The sequence below is a fragment of the Acanthopagrus latus genome, chromosome 23 (genome assembly GCF_904848185.1).
Source record: "Acanthopagrus latus isolate v.2019 chromosome 23, fAcaLat1.1, whole genome shotgun sequence".
Taxonomy (NCBI): domain Eukaryota; kingdom Metazoa; phylum Chordata; class Actinopteri; order Spariformes; family Sparidae; genus Acanthopagrus; species Acanthopagrus latus.
The window spans coordinates 15440986-15463699 of record NC_051061.1 but is presented as its reverse complement, the minus strand read 5'-3'; the positions used below and the strand labels follow the sequence as shown (position 1 = coordinate 15463699).

Here is a 22714-nt window from a genome sequence, read left to right as displayed (position 1 = left end):
CAAGAGACTAAGATCCCTGCAGCTGTTTGGGAGAGAGAGAGAGAGAGGGAGAGAGAGAGACTATATGAGAGAGGGAGGGTGGAAGTGTGTGAGGGAGGGAAAAAAAAAAAGAAGCCAACTCATCTGACACAAACAGTGGGCCAAAGAAAGGGGAAGAGCAGGAGCAGCACTGTCCAGAACGAGTGGAAAATCAAAGTTGGAGAAGTGTAAAAAGAGGACGGGACAGAGAGAAAAAGAGCCTGAGAGTCTGCGCAAAGACTGAACCGGGGTAAAAAAAAAAGAAGAAGAACAAAAGAAGAAAAAAGGGGGTTGAAGCAGAGAGGGGCCCCAACATTTAAAAAAGAGGTAAGAAACTTTGAGCAGTTTGTTTGCCGTCCATGGCTGAGTAGCTGCGTTTCAGAGAGATCTGACGGAGTGACCGAGCTCCTATTTCTGCTCTGTGTGTTCATTTGTTACTATATATTTCCTCTATGCAATGTATGAGTGGTGAGTTATGTGTGACAGATGAAACGGGGACAGGGGGAGGAGTGTGTGTGTGTGTGTGTGTGTGTGTCTGTGGATAGAGGGGTGAAAGAGTTGCTTGGCTGGACGCTCTTATGATCCAAAAAGAGCTTCAGTTTTTTGTTAGTTGTTTTTTTTTTTTTTAGTTGTTTTTTTACATGTAAAACTGGAGTTTTAGGCGCTGGACGGGTTACTGGATCTCTTCAGGACTTTTTTTTTTAATAACTGTGCAGGGGGCGGAGAACAAATTTCCTGTCAGACCTGCCAAGAGATTATAAAAAGTTTGCAGGACGCATGGTGGAATTAGATCTGTGCTGGTAGGTGGAAAGTTGTACATTTTAATCTGTGTTGCACTTATAGGATGAAGTAGTATGCAAATATGAGTGGTTGAGACATATTTTACCACGCTAAACTTTGGGGATGTGCCTCACAAATGTCAGAAACGACAGAGACACAGATGGGAGTTAGAGTCCAGGCTTTTGTAACAACATTTTTATTCATTTTTTAAAGGGACATTATGTAGTTTTTGGAAAAGGAATTCAAACCTAGTATTTTAACACATTTTTTTTTTTTTACTTTTGTCCATAATCGGATAAAAAAGCTGTTCTCAGAGGTCCCCAGCACACTGTTTGAAGCTAGAAAGGTGGCAGGGTCCACCACATATAAACAAAGTAGAACAGTATGCAATTGTGGTGTTCTTTCAGGTCACTGAAGATCGTTCTCTTCTGATTAAAATTTCTTCCAGAAAAACTACTTTGTGCTCCTTTAAGTGGGCATTTAAATTGATTATTAGGTCTATGAAGTCCTGTTTGAAAGGCCTGAGGAGCCGTCAGATTCATTCCATTAGATATGGAGTTGCACAACATGACATTCATTTGACACTTTTGTGCCCTTTCAGGGTAAATCTTATATGCAGTGAAAGGTGTAGTTAAAACTTGCAGGAATGCACCAAATTATTTGACATCAGCAGAGACAGAGATCCTCCACCCCCACATTTCTCTGAAAACTCGGGCAGAGCCATACCCCCGAAGATAGTTAGTCAGCAAGGCGACAGGAAGTTGAGGTCAGAGGTTAAAAGGGAGACAATTCATTATTTTTCTGACCCCCCCTTTGCAGATGGCAGGGTTGTGTAATCTACCAGACCCCTTGGTGGTAGAGACGCGACAGAGGCGAGCTGAAGGGAGATTCAGGCGAAGAGAGGCATGACATTACACTCTGTGCAGAGCATGTGATGCCCCGTGAACAGCAGAATGTGGAGGAAAATCACTGAATCTAATTGTGCGCCTCGCAGAGCCGCGGGAGCGATGGCTGCAGGGAGGGAAAACAGGCAAGACATGGAGGCTGCGTCTGGGGTGGAGTTCAGCTCAGTTTGAAACACCAGAGGGCAAAAAAAAACTGCTTTGTGCCTAAATATTTAACTGGAAAAGTTTCTTTTTTAAGAAGTGGAAGCACAATTCAGAGATTACAAGTGTGGATCACTTGATTCTGAGTCAAGCAGAAGCACGACATACAGCTTATTACACTCTTGCGATGTGTGCTTGTTGATAGCAGTTTCTTATTAACGACGGACAGAGTGGACAAGGCTAACAGCATGGGAAGAAAGTGAACGCGAATGATAGGATGTGCTAACCTTTACCCTCGGTTTATTTTAGGATCGCTCGTGTTTCAAGGCTGGGAATGCTGGGACAGGATACTCCAATGCCCGCAGATGTTATTACGGTGTGCAAGCCGCTGCCTCGATTTACTGTACACCCCTGGTTCAAATTAACTGTACACATCAACTTCCAGCAGCTACTGCGAGCCTTTAATGGGTTTTACAGAGCCGTCATTATGCGATTCAGGCACTGACGCATCCCGCACCTGTTGTATATGTTCACATTAATCATGACGAGAGCGCAGCAGCCATTTATCTGAGGGGATGTCAGAAGTGTTTATATCATAGATCCTCAAATAGGCACATATTAGAGCCGTGATTCCCAGCTGGATGCACTTCTGCATATGAGAAAATTGTGGAATAGCTCAAGTAATCCATATATCAGGACACCAGAACACTACAAGGTGCACTAAGAGATAGCTAAAGCAATGGATAAATGGTTGAAATGAATAAAATGGAGCTTTAATAGGTTAATACTAAGTTTAAATACTAGGGTTTTATCGATTCATGGGTACTTGGGTTCATCTGAGAGGGCTGGGGTGGCTTGACTGACAAAAAAAGTCTGAAATGACATGTTTCCTGATGTGGTGCTCCACTGACTTCAGTACAAGGATTTTTGCCCTTCCACAGTGTAGCCTCAGTGACAAGATCACACAAGAATAAAAATTTTGACACAAAGCTCGCACATCATCTGCACGTGATCACTTGCGCCGAACCGAAATGTAACATCACAGTTGAGATCGTCCCTCAAGAGAAGGCTCATTTTTTTAAACATCCAACTTAGATAACATTTAAATTTTCACACTGTAGCTGCAGAGCCCCGAAGCTTTCATTAGCTGCACGTGGAAGGCAATCGCAGAAAGGTCAGCGTGCAGATTAAAAGGCAGAGTGATACTGTACTCTAAACTAATCCTGCAATCCTTACTCTTTCAGAGAACAGGATGTCAACGCTTCCCTCAGAAAACAGCCCTGAAGATGCCAACAATCGCAGCTTCTGGATGGTAAGCCTGAGTGTGGGTGTGTGTTTGTCTGTTAATAAGTCCCTTGGTCTCTCGAGTCTCAATGACCTTACCATTAAGAGACAGACCAAACAGTTTTGTCTGTCAGGCTGCATATCAGTGTGAACAAGGCTGTGCCCTCATTCTCTGAATGTGAACAGTAACCACTGTACACTCCCAACGCCCCTCTTGGGTTAACGGCTTCCCGGCAAGGTTTCTGTGATAATGCTCAGCTCATTAGGTGTTTGATTGTCTGTGTGTGCTCGATAAAGTAGACTGTATAGCACAGGGGTCATGTCTCTGGGGATCGGGGACAAGTTCTTTTTTTTTTTTTTTTTTTTTTCAATTTTCACTGCTCTCTCTCTCACATCATGATTCTGCGACAGTTCTGCCTACAGAAACGTTTCAGGATGAACCAGTGGCAACTCCTATACAGATTCCATTAAAGATACAATAGGCGTAAATTCTGCAATAAAACGTCTAGACGTTGGTTATCTATTTTGACAGGTTGTGTACTTACATCAGTCCAAATGTTTCCAACAATGTTCAAAATCAGAGAACTGCAGCGTTACATTTGTTTGTCTCTCACTATAACATAGAAACACAGTTGGGGAGTAAATAAGGAAGTCGGTGGATGACGTTGAAGTGACGTCAATAAAACTCAAGTCAAGTAAGATGTTTTTTCATGAGAAATGGTGGTTGTTTAATGGCGCGTTCACCCTGTTTATTCACCCTAAACAGATGGATTACTTCACTGTGAATGTGCTATAACTAGTTAGCAACATCACACACTGAGGGTGTGTGTGTGTGTTTTAATTCAGGTTAACCTCTCACCGAACTCAGCACCCACCACACCGACCACACTGATCCTCTCTCTTCGTGTTCATGACGTAAAGTGCATTTCCCCTCCAGCTCCGGTCAACAGTCAACATCTCAGTGCACTAATACCCGACACTGGAGGCCCCTTCTGCAGATCGCCGCTGCAGTCTGGTTGATAAACACAAGAGAACATAAATCCTCTTTGTATATTCTAAAAGTTTAGTGTAATCTCTGAGCTCTTCTTCTTACTGACAAGACTCCAGTGTTGGTTAGTTTTGTTACCCTAAACAGAGAAAGGTTGCTTGCTTCCCCTGTTCTTTAGTCTCTGCTAACAGGCAACGCTTACCGCCGGCCGCTGCTTCATATTTGTTGCGAGAAAAGCCCAAAAGCATGTTTCCCAAGACCATTAAAATAAGATCTCAACCGAGATGTGGCATGAAACGACATTGAAGGAAAAATCCCACAAATATTTGAGACATTATTCACTAAACTCGGTGAACTTCACTACCAGAACAATGACCGCCGAGTTCAAATCCAGGGTCGAGTTTACAGAGGGGATGGCTGTCAGTCATCGCTGTGGTCGGGAAAGAATAAAGAAAAGAGATGAAAAAGTAAAATTAATAGGTATCAAATACAGTATAAATAATTCAATTATTCTCATTTTTTTTGTACAAATTACTGTAAATTATTGGAATCTTCTAAACTCCAATTCAGCAGCGGTCACAAACATATTATTTTACTTTCCCATTTTGTAAATTGTCCTGCGCCCTTGTTTACATGGCACAGATCTGTTTTGGCACTGTGTTTTAAAGCTCCAAACACTTCCAACTTTTTCAAAGTGCCTGACTGCCTAATTTGAGTGTGCTACCGCTTTAATATTGGCTTTGTCTCCCGTTGGCCTCGATGGGCTGCCCCACTTTCATCTCTCCCCCTCCTGTAATTTTGGCAGCCTCCTGTTGTGCTGGATGTCTTTCCAGTCCAGTTCCTGTCTGTGTCATCCTGCCCGCCGCGCTCAAAGCCTGTCTGTCATTATACTGCAAACCTAAGCTCTTTTGTTTTGTATTTGCAATGTCACCACCACTTCAAGAGGATTGCAACAACGGTGAATTCTGTGGCGTATACAAGTGTAGTACTCACACTAATAGATATGCTGCGGTGTACACTTTGGACTCCGTCCTGGGTCCCATATTACACTGTTACTGTCCTCTTTACTCCCTACAGATTATATAGAGACATGCTGAGATCACTGACATGGTACTTGGCTTTTAAACCACTGTCCTCCTAATGATGTACGCCGGTGTGCCATGAGGCAATGCCAGGTGTGCAGCTTGATTTCATTATAACTTCAAATATATATATTGTAACATACAAGAAGTAAGATTGAGTTTTTATTTCACCATTAGTCCTTTGTACACATTCATTTGCTAATACAAAGGCAAATTCTATACCCAGTCTGTGACGATATCAGACTTTCACTACAATATTATCATATCTACCCCCGCTGTAGTTAGTGTCTTGCTCTCGTCTGTCATGGCCTCCAAAACAGTTGTGTGCGGGTGGCAACCAGCGTTAAGTCGCATTACCACCACCTACTATGACGCTGAAATAATGGAAAGACAATGAAATCATTTAAGAGGTGCTGGATTTTTTACATGATATTAATAACTAATTGTAAAATATCACCATTATTGTCAGTATTGGTATATCGTGACACCCCAATTCTACATATTCGATACCCCCCAAAATAAACATGCACGGGGTGATTGGATAACAGGTTAAAGAGGCTATTTGGCACAAATATGAATGCAGGTTTGGCCTGATTTCGGGCTCTTCATTTCTTTAAGACAAACATTTCTGACAAGCGTCAGGCTCCTAATCTATTGTTTCTAAGCCGTGATGTGTCTTGTGAAAAGGAAATGTTTTGTTTAGTGCTCTGATGTTTGGTTTGAAAGCACTTTGGAAGGACGTGAACTTAAAAACTGGCATCAACATGATTTACTTCTACCATTTCTGCTGCCATTAATACCACTCCTGTCACTGTCATGACCGCTACTAAAGAACTGCTGCTACGACATTTAGTATTACTGTCAGTGCTCCTATCCTTTACACTACTACTGCTTCAATGCTTTTTTTTTACTGTGACCATTAGTAGCTTGCTAACTGTTAATATTCCTGTCCTGATGCTGCTGCTTCTGCCAGCCATTCCCAGCCTTCCCTCTGTGCACTGACACGCTTCAGAGTGCAGATAGGATCGGTTAAATATGTGAAATGTGATTTTTTTTTTTTTTTTTTTTCAATGGAGGACCGTGGCCATTTTCCTTTACCGCAGTATCTTGTTGCTTGGACAGATTTCTCTAGTAGCGGATTTGCATCTGCCTCAGAGATTGGCCGACTGGGTCTCTGCAGCGTCGCTGCTGGCCTCAAACTGGATTCCTCAGCTGTTTCTGTTTAATTCTCAGACGAGTGAGGAGAGTCAGTGCAAACCACAACAGAGGCAGAAAGAAAGAAAGTAAGGAAAAGAGGGGGGGAAATGGGGATGGGGGGGCGGCGCTGATGAGAAGCACCCCGACTGATTCTGATTAAGGCAAGAGGAAACTACAGTGTTTCATTAAAGGCACACAGGGGGGCTGTGATTGCCTCTTGCGAAGGTTGTCAGTGTGAAAATAAATCACTTTTACACTCCGGATGCACACGGCGTACACACTGTATTCTGACTCCTAATCGCTTTAGATCGTGTGACGACCAGGTGGCGCCTGAAAGGTGAAACACACGCGTCTACATATACTCGTACTGCTGCTAGCACTAACTAAATGTTTTGACATACAAAGACTTAACCGTCTGACCTTTCTGATGCACCTGCATTTAATTAACCACTAATTAAGAGTCCCATTAGGATCGAGCACCACGCCAATTAGTTGTCAGCAACTGAGGTTTAGGTCTTAGTCTAACAAACACAAGTCACTGTGGGAAGCAGAGGGCTGCTCACCAGAGTCATTTGTGCTCCGAAGAATGAAATATCATCTTACAGGGAGTTTGCCAAATAAAAAATAAGACTTCTGTGGCTCGTAATATCAACTATGCACTAGGTACTGCGAGTAACGTATTAAAAGGTAAGTTCACCCCAAAATGATAAAAAATTCAGTCGTGATCTCCTCACGTTCAAGCCAAGGGTAAAGTCGGTTGAAGTTTCAGAGTCGACAGCTGAGGTAGATGGGCACTAGCTCCTAAAATGGCTCCATTTAGCCTCGTCCGGCGAAATCCAAGTTTCTGGAAGCCCTGAGATCCCAAAATGATTTTAAACAACAATATTTACACCCTTACATGGAGCTCCTGAACCCACTTCAGATGCGGCACATGCTAATGCTTTTTAGCTTAGCATCTATGGTGAAGATTTCACCTCAAAATGTTTTAGGGTTGTATAAAACAAGTCCCCAACCACTGTTTGTTGTACTACAAGACTTATCCTGACTTATGTTACCTTTAGGGGTACATTGGCTTGTCACTGGGGCTATACCCTCTAAGGTTTGTTTGTTCCTTTTAAGAGAAAAAAACGGCACGTACGTGTTCCTTTTTGGCTTTCAAAAGCTGCACGTAGTTACCTTGAGCCCTATGGGCCACATTAGTGTAGATTGTACCTTGGGGGATGCCGACGCACTCCCTGTTTCTGACGGTGTAAATAATGACCAGATTTTCATTTTCGGGTGAACCTCAAGTGAACCGTGTATGAGAAGCGTGCAGACGTGAGCCCGATGAGTCTGATATAGATCCCTATCGGAAGATGCAGACATTTTGACTCGACACATCGGAAGAGTCGCAGGTGTAACTAATGACATTAACGACGCTCTCCTTGTAAGCCATGACAGTGAGGCAGCGAGCATGATGGCGGCAGATGGAACTCCCTAATTGACGTTATTAGCTACACTTTTGTTTGACAAGTGAATATGTCATCCGCGAGAAAGTACGGCTCCCTTATCCCTCTTTCTCACCCGCATATTTTAAGTGTATGGTATTTACGATAAGTGCATTGCCTCAGATGATTTAACGCAACAAGACAACGTATCGGGGTTTCCAGGAAACTTGCGACCGGCTGTCTTAATGTGTCAGTGAGTAACAGAGAGAGCCTGACAAGAGAGTGAGAAAGGGAGAAGGAGCGAGTGCTGAGTAGGAGGCCTGACGGCGGCTGCCAGGAAAATTGCAGAGAGATTTCCAAATACCACATCTACAAACAACACATTTGCTTCAGATATGTTATTACACTCAGGGCCTTGCCTCTGCTGCCCTCTTGTTCTCCCTCTCTCCGTCTGGCTCTCTTTTTATGGCCCCTGGCCTCGTCCTCATGTCCAGGCAACCACACCCCGCGCTGCCGCCGGCATTAAGAGTTTACCACAGGAAACTTAATGCCAGTAAAGTGTCACTTGTGGCACGTGGAGGCCGACCTGAGTCTGCCGCGGCAGCCTCACAGCTGTGAGAGGAGATGAGGATGCAAGCTGGAGCCTTTTTTTATGACTCACTGACCAGAGACTGAGACACGGACCAAAAGGGACTGTTTAATGTTAAAGAGGCAGAAAAAGAAACGGTATGAGCAGCGCTGATGGACTTCTCGCATGGCGGATACTGTGACATGTCAAATACAGGTGTTACTAACAACGTTACCAATGGCCACATTCCATTTAGCTGCTCCACTTAAAGGGTTTGCTCTTGCTGGGTAACTGGCACGACTTAGAGGGAACACCTCAATGAAATAGAGAGAAGTTATCAAAGGACACCTAATGATAGAGTAGCAGTTGATTTTGTAGTTTTAATAATATCAGCACTAACATTAGTAGTGCTACTATCCATAGTAACAGAGCAGTATATAGTAGTTGTAGGCCAGTGGTAGTAGTAAGAGCAGGAGAGCTGGATGGGACCGTTTCAGTGTTCAGTTTTAGTTTCTAATTTAGTTTGTCTAAATCAGTTTATGGCCTTCATGCTGTTGCCGCTCTGCCAGGAATAAACTGTGAGCAGATGTACAATTTTGCTTTCTCTGGCATGGAAACGGTGACACTAAACGACTGTTTTGAATACTGGCTAAAATATTGGCCACTTTTGGCTTTCTCAATCCAAAAAAAAAAAAGGAATAGAAGAAAAGATAGTAATGGCGTATTAGTATCAGGGCTATGAGGGCTGGCAGGCATCAGTCAGCTGGTCCTCGCTCCGCCCTCCTGTTTATGTTGTGTTAACAGTAGCTCCTCTTTCTTTCTGACCTGGCAGCCTGGGAACTATCAGCGCACCGTAAAGCGAACAGAGGACTCCTTCCAGGCCTGTAATGACATCGTGGCGTGTTTCCAAGAGAGAGCTCGCGTGGAGAGACAGTACGCCCAGCAGCTCAGTGAATGGAGTAACAAGTGGAAGCCAGTCGTGGACTCCAGTGAGTGCTGTAGCTTCAACCTCGGCTAGATGTGTCAGCACACTGTGATAATAACATCTCTTTTTTGTGTTAAGAGGTGGTAAACTTCTTGTTTTGATTTGCTGTTTCATATTATGAGAATTGTTCTAAAGTACAAAAGAAAATTCCAGGAATTTATGATTCCCCGGTCTTCGTCCTCCTCCCTCAGGTCCTCTGTATGGATCTCTGATGAAGGCCTGGCAGTGCTTTCTGTCCTCCGCTGACCGACTGGCCTCCTTACACGCCTCCATCTGTCGCTCTCTGGTGTCGGAGGATGGAGACCGGGTCAGGACCTGGCAGAAGGACACCTTCCACAAGAAGTTATTCGGAGGCTTCAAGGAGTCCCAGGACATTGAGACGGGCTTTATACGTGCTCAGAAACCTTGGGCCAAACGACTTAAAAAGGTCTGAATTTTTCAGATTCGAAGGCCAGATTCTGTGGGTTATTTTTTTTTCCATCGGATTGTACTAATGATTAAAAGCTGTAGCCTCAAACACTGATATAATGATGAATCCAGTGCACCTGTTAAAGTCAAATGGAAATGTAATTCATGCATTTCTTTGTCCTTTGAGAAATAAAATCAGAAACCAGAAGGAAAATAATATTATTTTAGATTCTTAGGTGCTCATTTACGTAGATGGAGACCTGAGTTAAATCTTGCATAAAGCAGTAACGTCAGTGTTTTATCATTGGCAGAGCAGACGGTTGCACTGAGCCAGACAGCAGCCTGCTACAAAGGAGCCACAGACTGAACAAGCCATAATAGCTTTCCTGTAAAAGTCTCCTTCTCATTTGAATTATAAACATGAGCACACATCTTGTCCTGCACCTTAGCTTATTATGAAAGCGCCCAAGCAAACACTCCGCAGGGAAAAGTGCACCACTGATGTCGGTTTGCAGGATAGTTGGCTAATTAGCGGCTCAGCTGCAGCAAATTGAACAGAAAATGTCACTTTGGTCCATTTGGAGGCTGCTGTAGTCTTTACTCTTCAATACCACGAACAACACACTGTCTGCCAACGACATGTTTGCTTTGTGTCTGGTTCACTACGGTGAAACACTCTGGCAGCCAATCAGACACAGACACAGCAAGCTGAGATGAAAAGGAGCCTTTCTGATATTTTCCTGAAAAGACTTTTTCTTTTCTTTTCTGCTCTCACAGTTGTATCCACCATGCTATTCCTGAGTAATGGCAGTAAAATAATGTTCAGAGCATTTTTTTGCAGAACACGATGATGTGACGGAGAGGTTGATCTATAACCGTATTATATATGAAATGTTTTCACCTCATTATTTTATCCTGTTAGACATTTTCCATATTTATCACATCAATTGTCAGATGTGTTTTGTGAGGTCATAGTGACATTTTACCACCAAAATCTAATCACTCCTCTCCACAAAGTTGACATTTGTGTCCAATATGAAGAAATTCCCACAATCAGATATTGCATTCCTGTGGATTGGATGCCATGAGGTCACTGTGACCTTTGACCACCAAAATCTGATCAATTCATGCCTAAAGGCTAATGTATGCTAAACATTAGATACATATATGTAGACAGATGGAACCTTCTGTCCATATTCTGCATTAATGTCCTCCATGTTTCTGCAAGTTTTCTGAAAGCTTACAGATAAGCACCAATGGAGCAGTACCTCTGGCGGTCATTAAGGGCAGTGTCAATGCATGGAAGTATTTAGGCTATCTATTTTTGTTCATGAAGAGAGACTAAAGTGGACATTTGTGCCAAATTTGAAGAAATTATCTCAAGATGTTCACATAAAGGCCCTAAAAAACTTTTCTTTATTGATTGCTTGCTGTGGGCTATGAGCTTGATGCACCATTTTCTGCTTGAGTTAGAGCAGTGTAAATAGTTACCAATGAGACACTTTAAGAAATCCCCAGAGGTAAAAACATAGAAGGTTATTTTTCTCGCCTATTTTATTTTTAAATCTCTTTTGTATTCAAAATAAGTCATAGTGATATCCTTAAACAGATTATAGGGATAAGAGTTTGTTTCGGCTTTGTGAGGATAAAAACTGGATGCAACCTAAAATAAGGTACCAAATGCTCCTCATGGTCCAAATTTAGACTGCTGCTTGTCAAGCGGTTTCAAAGTGAGCTAAACATCATGTTTTTCCCCCTCACAACTTCCTAATCCAAATTAATTCAGATCCACACAACCCTTCAGTACAGCTGCAGTCAGATACTATAGTCACGACACTTCTGTGTTTGTTTTGGGAGCATCTGTCGCATTCCCAAATCACATTTTACCATCTAGTTCGGGACTTTAAGCACAAAACCTCCCTCTAAACAGTTTCTCTTATGCCTCTAAGAGTAATGAGCCTCTTGAATCAAGGTGTTTCTGTGGTTTAAAAGCAGCTAAGGACAAGAGGACATTCATCATGTGAAGAACTACATATTTGGTTTAAAAATATGCAGGAGCCCCTTAGGGAATCAATACTTCATACATACTGAGAGTGGTTGCAGCATCACAAATAGGCACTCATTAAGTAAATGGCCTCAATTCAAGATCTAAATTTGGACCACTGAGACTTAATGCATCGCTATTTTACTTCAGGTACCGACAAGATGCTTTTTCAAAGTCAGGTGTGTCTTAAGTTTTAAAGAAACATAGAATGTGCAGTTGATTTTCAATGAATGGGAGGGTTTTGGGTGTTATGTTAAGTAGACAGACACACCATACACAACTGCAAATAATAAGTAATGTTTTGATTTGTCCACAGCTGGATAAAGCCAGGCGTGCATACCACAAAGTGAGCCGCAAGGAGCAGGCGGCCAGGGAGCGGGAGGCACACGCTCAGGGAAACCCGGACGTCGCCATCGACAAACAGAAGAAGATCCAGGAAGAGAGAGAGCTGGCTCAGCAGGAGGCCGAGAAGGTGAGCAACATGTTTCATCCAGCTCTTATTTTCAGTGTTTTTTTTCTATAAATTTTGACTGGAACTGGTGTTCCTATGTTCATCTGTTGGCTTGACATTTTGGTCACTGTTTTTGCACAACAAAAATGGCCTACTGAATGAAAGTTCGGTGTTTGACCCATCTACTCACCCCAAGCCTCCGTCATCCGACTTCCTTCTTTGCTCTTGTCATAATCACTACGGCCACTAGAGGTCATCAATAATGTAAAAATCAATTGTTTTAACCCCCCTAAACAATCGACCAGGGGCTGTTTTTGCAAGCGGATCCCAAAGTTGTTTTGTACTTAATGCACATACACAAGCTCACAACCATGCAATGCATTTTCATGCCGCCTGTCTCGGGCTGTCTCACAGATTGACAATCTGTGGCGCCAAAGAAACTAGCCTGATGAGCCAGACTCAAACTACCTCCCAGATGGTTTTATGTAACAAACCATCTGGGAAGTTGCCGTCAGAAAACTGTTGGGAAAAGGGCAGACATTTTTCAAAAAAAACTTGGCAGGTGATCGGACAAACCATCTGTCTGTCACCATCAAGGCTAACTTTAAAAAGGTCCATTTTGCTAGAAAGTGGATTTTTGAGTCTCATTCCAAACTTGTCAAATACTGATGCTTTATGATTGTAGGTCAGGTTGTCTGTTGTCCCATGGTGTCAGTATTTGACAAGTTGGGAATGAGACTCAAAAATCAACTTCTTACAAATTGGACATTTAACCAATCAGATCAACAGCAGTGAAGCCCATTGGTAAAACAAACTCTTGCTGAAGCCAATGGAGAGTGAAAACCTTCAGTGTTGTTATTATATTAATAAAATACATTTTTCCAGTTAATGCTGATGCAAAAGCAGCATCTATGCTAACCTCTGACTGAAACAAACAACTGCCTCTCTCGCTGGTCGTCACATCTAAATTACACCCATACCTGCCAGTTGCTCCTCATAGGACACTGATTGGTCAGAACTACAATGGTTTGGCAGAATGGATTATGGATCATGTCATTTCTCAGAGCCAGCTGTCAGAGGATATGTTAAGTGACTACAAATACCAATAGGCATCTGGAAGGCTCTGGCTTAGGTTTTCTTCTCAAGGTCACATACAGATCAATACCAGATATGTAGAGGATTGAGGGAGAAGTATATAAATAGTGAACAAGAAAACAAACAGATTAATGAACTAAACGTGTCCCTGTTGATTACAGGTTCGAGCCCGCTATGAAAAAGTCCTTGAGGAGGTGAACCGCTACGCTCCGCGCTACATGGAGGAGATGGAGTCCATCTTTGACCAATCGCAGGACGAGGAGCGCAAGAGGATTGTCTTCCTTAAACAGGCTTTCCTCTCAATCCACAAACATCTGGACATCACCAACAATGAGAGGTGAACAATGAACTGAAATTGAAATAATAACCAAGACAGCAAGTTAATTACTTTATAAAATCTTCAGGGGCCACAGGAGGATATCAGGTGGATGAGAAAATTAAATACTCTATTAATCTGCTTAATTTGTTGGTTTACACTTACCTAAAATGGATTCTGGATGGCAGTGCAAGCAGATTATCTGCCAATTGGAAATTTAAACAAATTTAGTAACAGTAACCATCCGAGGGGCATCAGCAGGTTGAATTAAAATTAACGTCACGTCATTAAGTATACAGCTGCCCCAGCAAGTATTCCACCCCCTGCAGTCCTGCATGCTGTGTTTATTATATCATGCTCAGATTACGATGCACTGTAAAGCCTTATGAGGAACCACTTCAAGGAAATTGTTACCATTAGGCCGACTGGCTGATGTTTTCATTTAGAAAATAACATTGAATCAACAACGAAAACATTTAAACTGACAGCAGAAATGTGAAGCCTTTGTTTTGTCATTTGGCTCAGATGACATGTGTTTGACCAGTCAAAATATTCAGTGTTAAAATGAAACAGTTTCTCTTTGTATTCAACAAAGTCAGACCGTTTGTTTTGAAACTACAATGAGCTAAAGTTGCTGGTTTCTGCCAGCACATGCGAAATCTATTGAAATCGTAATTGAAGTTGAAGCACTGAAAGAGTCTGTAGTGTCTGTTTAAATACAAGTTCTGAAGTTTAAACTTGGCAGACAATTCAATTCTTAGTTTGTATGTTAATGCTGAAAGTAGCTGAGCTAATGGTTGAATAGTAAACAGGAGAACTGTATGAAAGATAGGATAAGATAGGAGATGAAATATCAGTTGAAGGTAAATTTGACGATGGATTACAGGTCTGTATTGTTTGTCTCTTTTGTCTCCTGCTACTCATTTAGTGTGAGGGCCGTGTATAATGAGCTCCACAACACACTGATGGCCATCGATGAGCATGAGGACCTCCGCTGGTGGAAAAACACCCACGGGCCCGGCATGCCCACCGACTGGCCTCACTTCCAGGTAGGTCACAAATACGTCCATCTCTCAGCCTTTCCTATTACTCAAATTGATGTTAAGTTCTTACTTTGATTCTAGTCATTTTGTTCAAATGTTTGTCAGGAATGGACACCTGAGAAGAAACCAAGTAAAGGGAAGAAAGAAGTAGAAAAGAAAGCAACGATAGAGAGGAGGTGAGTGAATGTGTTTCAGAGGAAATTGTTCCGAGCAGGTTAGTTTTTACAAAGATCTGAAGCCGTGTAGATGTTGTACAGCTGATCAAACATTCATCTGTCTCTCTGTCTCTTCTTTTCCTCTTTCTGTCTCCCGCTCTTCCTTTAGCACGATGATTGGAGGCGTGAGAGTAAGAGCTCTGTATGATTATGTTGGCCAGGAGACAGATGAGCTGTCATTTAAAGCAGGTAAACACAAACACGTACCATGCTACGAAACTGAAACTGCCTTGTGTATAGTCTTATTATATCATAAACAGTGACAGTTGGCACTAACAACAGTCATTAAATGTAGGAGAAGCCATTCAGTCAGTTTTGATGTTCTCCATTGATTTTACATTCATTCGTCTTAGGTACCAGTGCCCAGTACCCTTGGGTGCTGCGCCTTAACTTTAGAGCTGAAAAGATTAATCACTCAGCAGAAATTAATTGGATAATAAATAATTTAATTTCATAAGTAGCTTTTTAAGTAGAAGTGCAAAACATTTACTGGTTCTTACTTTTAAATGGGATTGTTTCATTGATCTTCTGTGTTGGTATATTTATCATATTTGGGTTTTTGACTGCTGATAGACATCAACCTTTACTTGATGTTTAGTTTAAGGGCCCCTTTCTGAATACTCAGGCCATGTCCACACGTACCACAACGATCTTTTCCCCCCTTCTTCCTTGGAATTGTTTCAAGAATATTTGAGTCCAAATGGATCCATTGTATGTACATTGAATTAAAGGCAGGACTACTAATGAGGCGTTTCAGGAGAAGTGAAGAAAGGGAAAAAACTAAAAAGCATAATAGATCTCATTTAAAGTCTTTTTAATGACTGTTTAGAATTTTCAAAATACTTTCTATATTACAAAAAATAAATGTCTGTCTCCCCACAGGTGAGGAGTTTTTGAAGATCGAAGACGAGGACGATCAGGGTTGGTGTCGGGGGATGAAGGACGACGGCTGGGAGGGCCTTTACCCAGCCAACTATGTCGAGGTGGTTTAGTTTTTGCATCTAGACTGAAAGTGAAATACCTTCTTACATCACGTGCTTCACTTCACTGTGTGAAGTCACAGCCTGGTTTGACATCTAAATGCCAGAAACATAAAAACCAATGCTGTAAAGAACAAATAGCTGTTAGCCAAAGATCTGGTCTGTGATGGGAGTCTGATCATGTTTAGGTTGATATTTTAGCTTAAAGAGATCTTTTTAAAAAGCTACCCAGGTTGTGGAATCTCTTGAAGGATTTGGACAAATGTTTTAATATATACAGTATGCCTACAACAACCTATTCAAGCCATATGATAAACAATGCTTTAATGTAAGAAATGTTTAAAAAAAATGCTGCTTGTAAGGTATGCTGTATAATTAGCCACTTGGTGTTAAAATTACATTACAGGAGCATTTTTTTCTTTGAGCTGTTTTATTTTCTTTTGCACCTCAACACATCGCTATTCAAATGCTCACAAAGCCTCTCAACATATGAAGAAAAAGTGCCGCTTATACTGTGATTATAATTAATCCGAAGCAGCCGTACGAGTGGTGTCAGTCTGGCAAATGTAGATAGTTACATGATTTGTATTTCTCTGCTGGTTTTGTGATTTAAAGGAACAGGTTCATGTTTTTAGGAAGATGGTTGTCGGCTGTCAAATTCATGCTGGGATGTGAAGATTGACATCAGTACACGGGGAACTGTTAGCTTTGCAGCATCCACACACATTCCTGGAACTCCAAAGCTACCTTTTTTTCCTTAACAACTCATGGTATGATACTCATGTGAAAGGTTTTGCTTGTAGTGACAAGCCCAGGGAAATTTCAGGGGTCTGTAGTTCCCCTGAGCTCTGGAGCTATGGAGATTTTTACAACGTAATTTAGCCCATTGTTTTGGTTTTCTGGTCCATAACCATTTAGTTCACTCTCTCTCCCTCCTCAGTGTCATTTTTGGCAAAGGCTCTCTAAAAATAACCTCCCTGCATAGCACTAAATGACAGACAGACACGGTTACTTGAGACACAGTCTCTAGTAATTGTTTATGCAAAAGGCCAATATAAAGGTCAAAGGTCATTCAAGTATCTGTTTTATTCTGTTTCCAGTCAGGGACATCTGCATTTGCATTTCCCTCAGGAGTTGTTTGAGAGAAAGAATTGAGCTCAAAGAGAGTTAGCGCTGGACATTTATCAGGTGGCCAGGAACACAACACCGAATGAAAACTAATGTTGCTTCACATCTGCTGGACGTGTAAATGGATTGCTATCAAGTTTACCTATTGGATTTTAAAGCTAAGGTCATGTTGGTGTTGTGTTCGCAGCTTCTAGGTGGTCAGAAAATCAGCTATTGCAGGTTTAAATGCAAAAAACAAGGCATTGTTGTTAAATGAGTGGTTTATGTGCAGTGTACAAGATTCATTTATTCACCAGTAACTGCAAAACTGACCTGGTGACTGCAGGTGTCTTGACTTGTGATTGTCTGGCAGGTTCCTGTCATAATGAACTCGCAAAATACTTCAACTGAACGGGTGTATTAATGGCAAGTAGCTGCTTACTGCAGCTAACTGTAGCTGCCATTTGCAAGTTAACTCAGTTAGCAATGTCGCTAGTGTTCCGAGTTGGGAGCTCGGAGACGAGTGGAGTGTTGGTGTTTAAACCATTAGCACAGGAGTTTTGGACCTGGACAGGCCAAGGCTAGCTGGTTAGCATGCTAACTTCTCTGCAGCACACTACATACAGAAAAACAATATACAATACATACAGAAAATGATGTCAGAACTGCTATTTCTTCACATTCTGTTGATACTTTTTAAGCTGTTTGTTAATGCTACACACAAACATTACAAATCAATGAATGTTTGATCATAACCTTCATGATTTGGTAAGAGGCCGTGTTATAAACACAGTAATGCACTCCACAGAGAATAATGGACTTGGCAGAGGAAGTGGTGTAGCCTGCGCTCCATTGATTATGTTCTTGTTGTTGGATACCTTATTGCAGGGTATCACAAAACATGGTGTTCATCATGTGAAAATAAGACAGCTTTGCCCCAGTTCTGCCGATTGGGGCGGTTTAAGCAGGAGTAGAGCTTGTCTGGTAATTGCAGAGTTGGTTGTACAATCCTGCTCTGGACCTTAAAATTGCTGCTGATGACAGCTGCACCACTATCCAACTGTGTAAGTGGGTGAATGAGAGGAAAATTGTAAAGCTAACTTTTGAAAGTGCAGTCCATTTATCTGCTTTTTACCATTTTGATGGAGCGAGGCTGGGAGTTTCTCCCTGTTGCCAGTCATTGTGAAAACCTGGGACCCATTATTTACAAACACCTCACGGCCAAACTGATCTTAATCTTGGGACTACATTAAGATTATCTGAGCATCTAGGTTCTTTCAGCAAACAGGGCCCAGGTCTAAACAACGTCCCAGATATAAAGACGGTTCAGACATAAGGCAGATGTTTTTCTTCTTCATCAGATCCTCAGTTTGACGCCAAAACATCCAAATTCTTAACATGTGACTGTTCCTTTAAGATAAGTCCTGGGGAACAAATAGTTTTCCTTTCTGTCTGTGTATCTGATCATCTTTTACTATAATGTATGACACTTATCATGGAGAGCATCTTTACCAAAGTAAGGAAACAACTTCCAGAAAGCGCTGGGTGTGCCTTGCTCATGTCCGTAGCCTTCCTTTCTATCTGTGTATGTGCTGTGTGTCTTTGTCATGTAAAAACTATGCTTTTGGAAATCTTTTGGAAATAAAAATGAAACTGTTACACAACAGCAGAGCTACAGTCTGATTTAGGATGGAAAGAATGAGTGTGTGTGCGTGCGTGTGTGCGTGTGTTTGTGTGTGTGAGAGAGTGAGTGATTGATGTTGTATAAGTGTGTGTTTCAGTTTGTGAATCACTATGCCATCATCCTCCGGAGTCCTGAAGTCCTGCCTGTGGATGTCATAACATGTACAGAGTTGTCAGATGTGACACACACACACACAGACGTACACACACTTCCCAGACAGTCACTTGTGCCTTGTGCCCGTGTCAAGAGAACACTGTCCAGGTCAAATGCTGCTCTTTATCTTGATGCCACCAGAGTCTGATGCAGCCTGACATCAACACGTGGCCATCAGCCAAGCACACTGTCCCACACCAGTGTTTGTGTTTGAGCCAGCCGATTGCAAGGAGTGCAATGATAAATCCTGGTATATCGTTACACTCCACACACACGCACACACACTGCGAGTGAGTTCTGCAGTAAATACAAGCAGACAGGAGAGTGTAGGAATGTCTGTTTCCACAGGAGTAATGGAGATAATGATGTCATCCTGGAAGGAATTTCCTCACCTGATGACAGCTTTCTTGCTCGTAGCAGACGTAGACTGATCTGAAATCACGAGGACGGGCTCATCTGAGCTCTGACAACCTTCCCTGAGCTGTCGTAAGCAGGTCTGACAAAGAACTGGAAGCTTGTAAAGATGAACAAAGCAGGTGCTTTACAACTAGTTTGTTGGACAGATTCAGCGGTAAGTAGTCAGAATTTTTTTGTAGAAAATAAAGCAACACTACAAGTACAGTTACTGATTCTTTAACCTCTTGGTACGAGTGGAAACGCAAAAGTGACAGTTGCTTATTAGTTAAGCCACAAGATTGTCATTCATTTGGAGTCGTCTTTATTGCCTGAAGGATATATTTGGCTCGTTAAACTAAATAAATATTTTGTAGTTTTATCCTTGTATGACATATTAAACTCTCTACTTCCTACCTTTGTCTGCTTTCCTGCCCTTTTTCTGAGTACACATGCTTCATTTCTTAATCACTTTATGTGTATTTAAGCCTGTGTTTTCCTCACACTCTTTGTTGGTTTGTCTCTTACGACAGCCCCACTTCAGTCCTCATGTTCCTCATGTTCGTTTATACTGGATTCAGTTTCTTGTTGTTTGGATGTTTGTTTTTCGTATTTTTGTATTCATACATCAGCACATTTAAGCGGACCTTTTGTTACTGACCTGCTTATCATTGTGTTTGCATTTCGGTGCTCACCTTTTTGCCCAACTCTGACAGCTATCTGTGTATTTCTGTATTGTACAGTTGGGTTTTTGATCTTTCCCATAAATTAGCTGCCTGCTGAGGCAGAAAATGTCACTATGGGGGTGCTGAAAGTGAAAGGTTTTGGACCTGAAACGCAGAGTTGTGTGATAGCTCTCTGTAAATATCACTACAAGTGACCACTTTCACATTGCACTATTGTTTTCCATTGCCATTTATCCTTATTATATTTTTGTTTTGAATATATTCCAACCAAAATGACCATATGTTTTTTCACAAAATACATTTTAAGCTTATGAGAAAATGTCCCTATTTCTCACTACATTTATTATCTCTGTGAGCAGTTTCCTAATAGGTTTATGGTCTCAGTCTCTAGTTTCAAGTCATCTTCAATACAGCATGATGTTCATTTTGTATATTTATGTCGCACTTAGAGTAAAATAGACAATGAAGTAGGACTGGGGTAGATTTTGTGCTACATGTCTGGCAACCAGGGTGTGTCCGGAGCCCTTGATTAGAGAAAGATGCGACAACGGAACTTCAAAATGGTGCTCATTGGACTACAGAGAGACAGAATACAATGTTTGGCAGTTTGTAGTTAATGCATCATTGATTGATTGATTGATTGATTGATTTACAAGATGGGGCTGCTAATATTTGGAGCTAACTTTTGGGACCTATCGAGAGGCTCCATTATCTGCCATTGCGTCCTCATGCTCTCCGTCAGATCCAATCAGCATAACCTCCACAGCCCCACCGTCTTGTCCAAATATGGTGACTTCTGGCTCCAAAACTCCAAGATGGATATGCCAAACTTGAGAACAGCAGTGAGGAAGAACAGCTAACATCAACAAAACGCAAGAGTTGATAATAATAAGTCATCATTTTTATAAGAGGGTCATATGCTCTGTAAATCAAAAATGTCTCTTCGCTAAGTAGAAATCAGGTTAATAAATAAAACAAAGAGCCGCTGTGGCTTTCATAGATCATATCTGGTGCTCCTGTTTCACTACACAAAGTAATAGTTGGCCACTGTAAGGTACAAGCAGGCAGCTTCACCCGGAACAATCCATCAAAAAAAGGGCTCGCCATTGAACAAACCCCTCGTGACACCTAAAAATGCACTTTAGTCAGCGTGGTGGCACAAAGGCCAGAGGCAGTGGTCGACTGGCAAGTGGGAAAATGTCACTTTGTCATGAGTCATCCTTCATCTCGTTTTCAACAACCGGAAGAGTACATTTATGAGGAATGACAAACCAAGTCCATGACCTGAGTACTTGTTTCCCGTGGTGAGGTGTTCTGCCAGCTCTGTGACTGTGTGGACTGTATTTCGTCTTGGCTCTGGTCCACCGATCCCTTAAAAGAAAAAGGTTATTATCAGTAAATACTCTGCCAATCCCTGCGAGAGATCACACTTATTTTAATTTCATTCCTGGCGGAAGAGGTGAGTCTTTAGAGATGAAACTGACCCATGGTCATATCTCCACTAATAAAAATTATGTAAACAAAGCATGATAAGATGTCAACGTCGTGAGCTCTCCTGATATTTGTTTGGCAGCTTCAGCCATGGGCCACTTCAGACACAACGCGAGAGGCTTATAGATTGTGGTGCAGAAATCTGATCTGCATCCAGGGCTTAATGTCTTTTTCTGTCGCGTTAGAGGAAGAGCTGAAGGGTAGCAGCTTGTTTTCACGCCTCAGTCATTTCACAAGGGAGCCATGAAACGTAGAGAAAAATGCTTAAAGAAAAAAGGATTCTTTGCAATTTAACATCTCGCACCCCCTTCAGTTCGGACATGCTCTGCTGCTGGTGCTAACATCTGTTGTCTTTTCAGAGCAAACTGGTCGCCCACACCAAACTCCAGCCTGAACTCTGCTCATTTACATTCATTAGCCGGAGCTCCTCTCATACTGTAGGTGCAATGTAAACACACACCCATTAACAGATGCTTGTTTGTCAGCACAATAATGAGAGGAAACAGCTCATTTGCATGCTAATAGCCTCATGATATTCAATTTGGTGCCACCAAGCTCTCAAACACAAACTGCTCGACGGTTCTCGCTCTTGATTGTGAGGTCAGCGTGTGCACGAGTGTCGACTCCCTTTCCATTTGCTTACAACACCCAACTTTCTGATTGTTTTACGAACCCAGAACGTACGGTGTCGATGTTGCTCGATCGTCAGCGGCCGCCCCCGCTTCTCCATCACTTCTTTGCACCCCCAGGTTCAGAACGTTGACGCTCGACGCCACTCTGATCTCCAGCAGAGGGTGCTAAAAGATCAGCAGCTCAACCCTCAGAAGGCCTGTCTTAAGGAGAAATATGCATGCTGGGGTGGCAGCATAATGGGAAAATGTCTTTATTCCCTCATCTCTCATGCGGTGACAGGCAGAACTTTAGGTTGCCATGGAGAGAGCTGCTGAAACATGGGGCCATAATTAACAGAGCCACAGAACTCGGTTCAATGACTCATTACATTTCAAGAAGTTAATGAGGAAATCACACAGCTCCTCGAAGGCAAATGACTCTGTATGTGTATAATGTGTACGTATGATAAATGCCACATCATGTGGCGAGCGTTACTGTACACAGCTGCAGCCAGTTCTGCCGGGCTAATGATGAGCATGTGATCTGCCCCCGTGCAGTCTAGTCGATAACTGAAGATGTGTGTGTGAGACAGTGTGTGCATGCTTGGGTGGGTGCATTAGTACGTGTGTGTGTGTGTGTGTGTGTGTGTGTGAGACAGTGC

General features: G+C 42.2%; 1 protein-coding gene across 2 annotated transcripts; it reads left to right on the top strand.

Annotated features, from left to right (window-relative positions):
- The first annotated feature begins 108 nt into the window (after nucleotides 1-108).
- si:ch211-51c14.1 (protein kinase C and casein kinase substrate in neurons protein 3) lies at nucleotides 109-18700 on the top strand. 2 transcript variants are annotated; one of them, XM_037090107.1, is made up of 10 exons: nucleotides 109-345; nucleotides 3089-3156; nucleotides 9223-9379; nucleotides 9567-9802; nucleotides 12144-12299; nucleotides 13535-13710; nucleotides 14618-14738; nucleotides 14838-14908; nucleotides 15057-15136; nucleotides 15830-18700. In XM_037090107.1, the coding sequence occupies exons 2-10, from the start codon at nucleotides 3097-3099 to the stop codon at nucleotides 15937-15939; spliced, it is 1167 nt and encodes a 388-aa protein (XP_036946002.1). In that variant the 5' UTR covers nucleotides 109-345; nucleotides 3089-3096; the 3' UTR covers nucleotides 15940-18700. The 2 variants fall into 2 exon arrangements, with proteins under 2 accessions (XP_036946002.1, XP_036946003.1); XM_037090108.1 differs by lacking the exon at nucleotides 109-345 and adding an exon at nucleotides 660-818.
- The last annotated feature ends 4014 nt before the right edge of the window (nucleotides 18701-22714 follow it).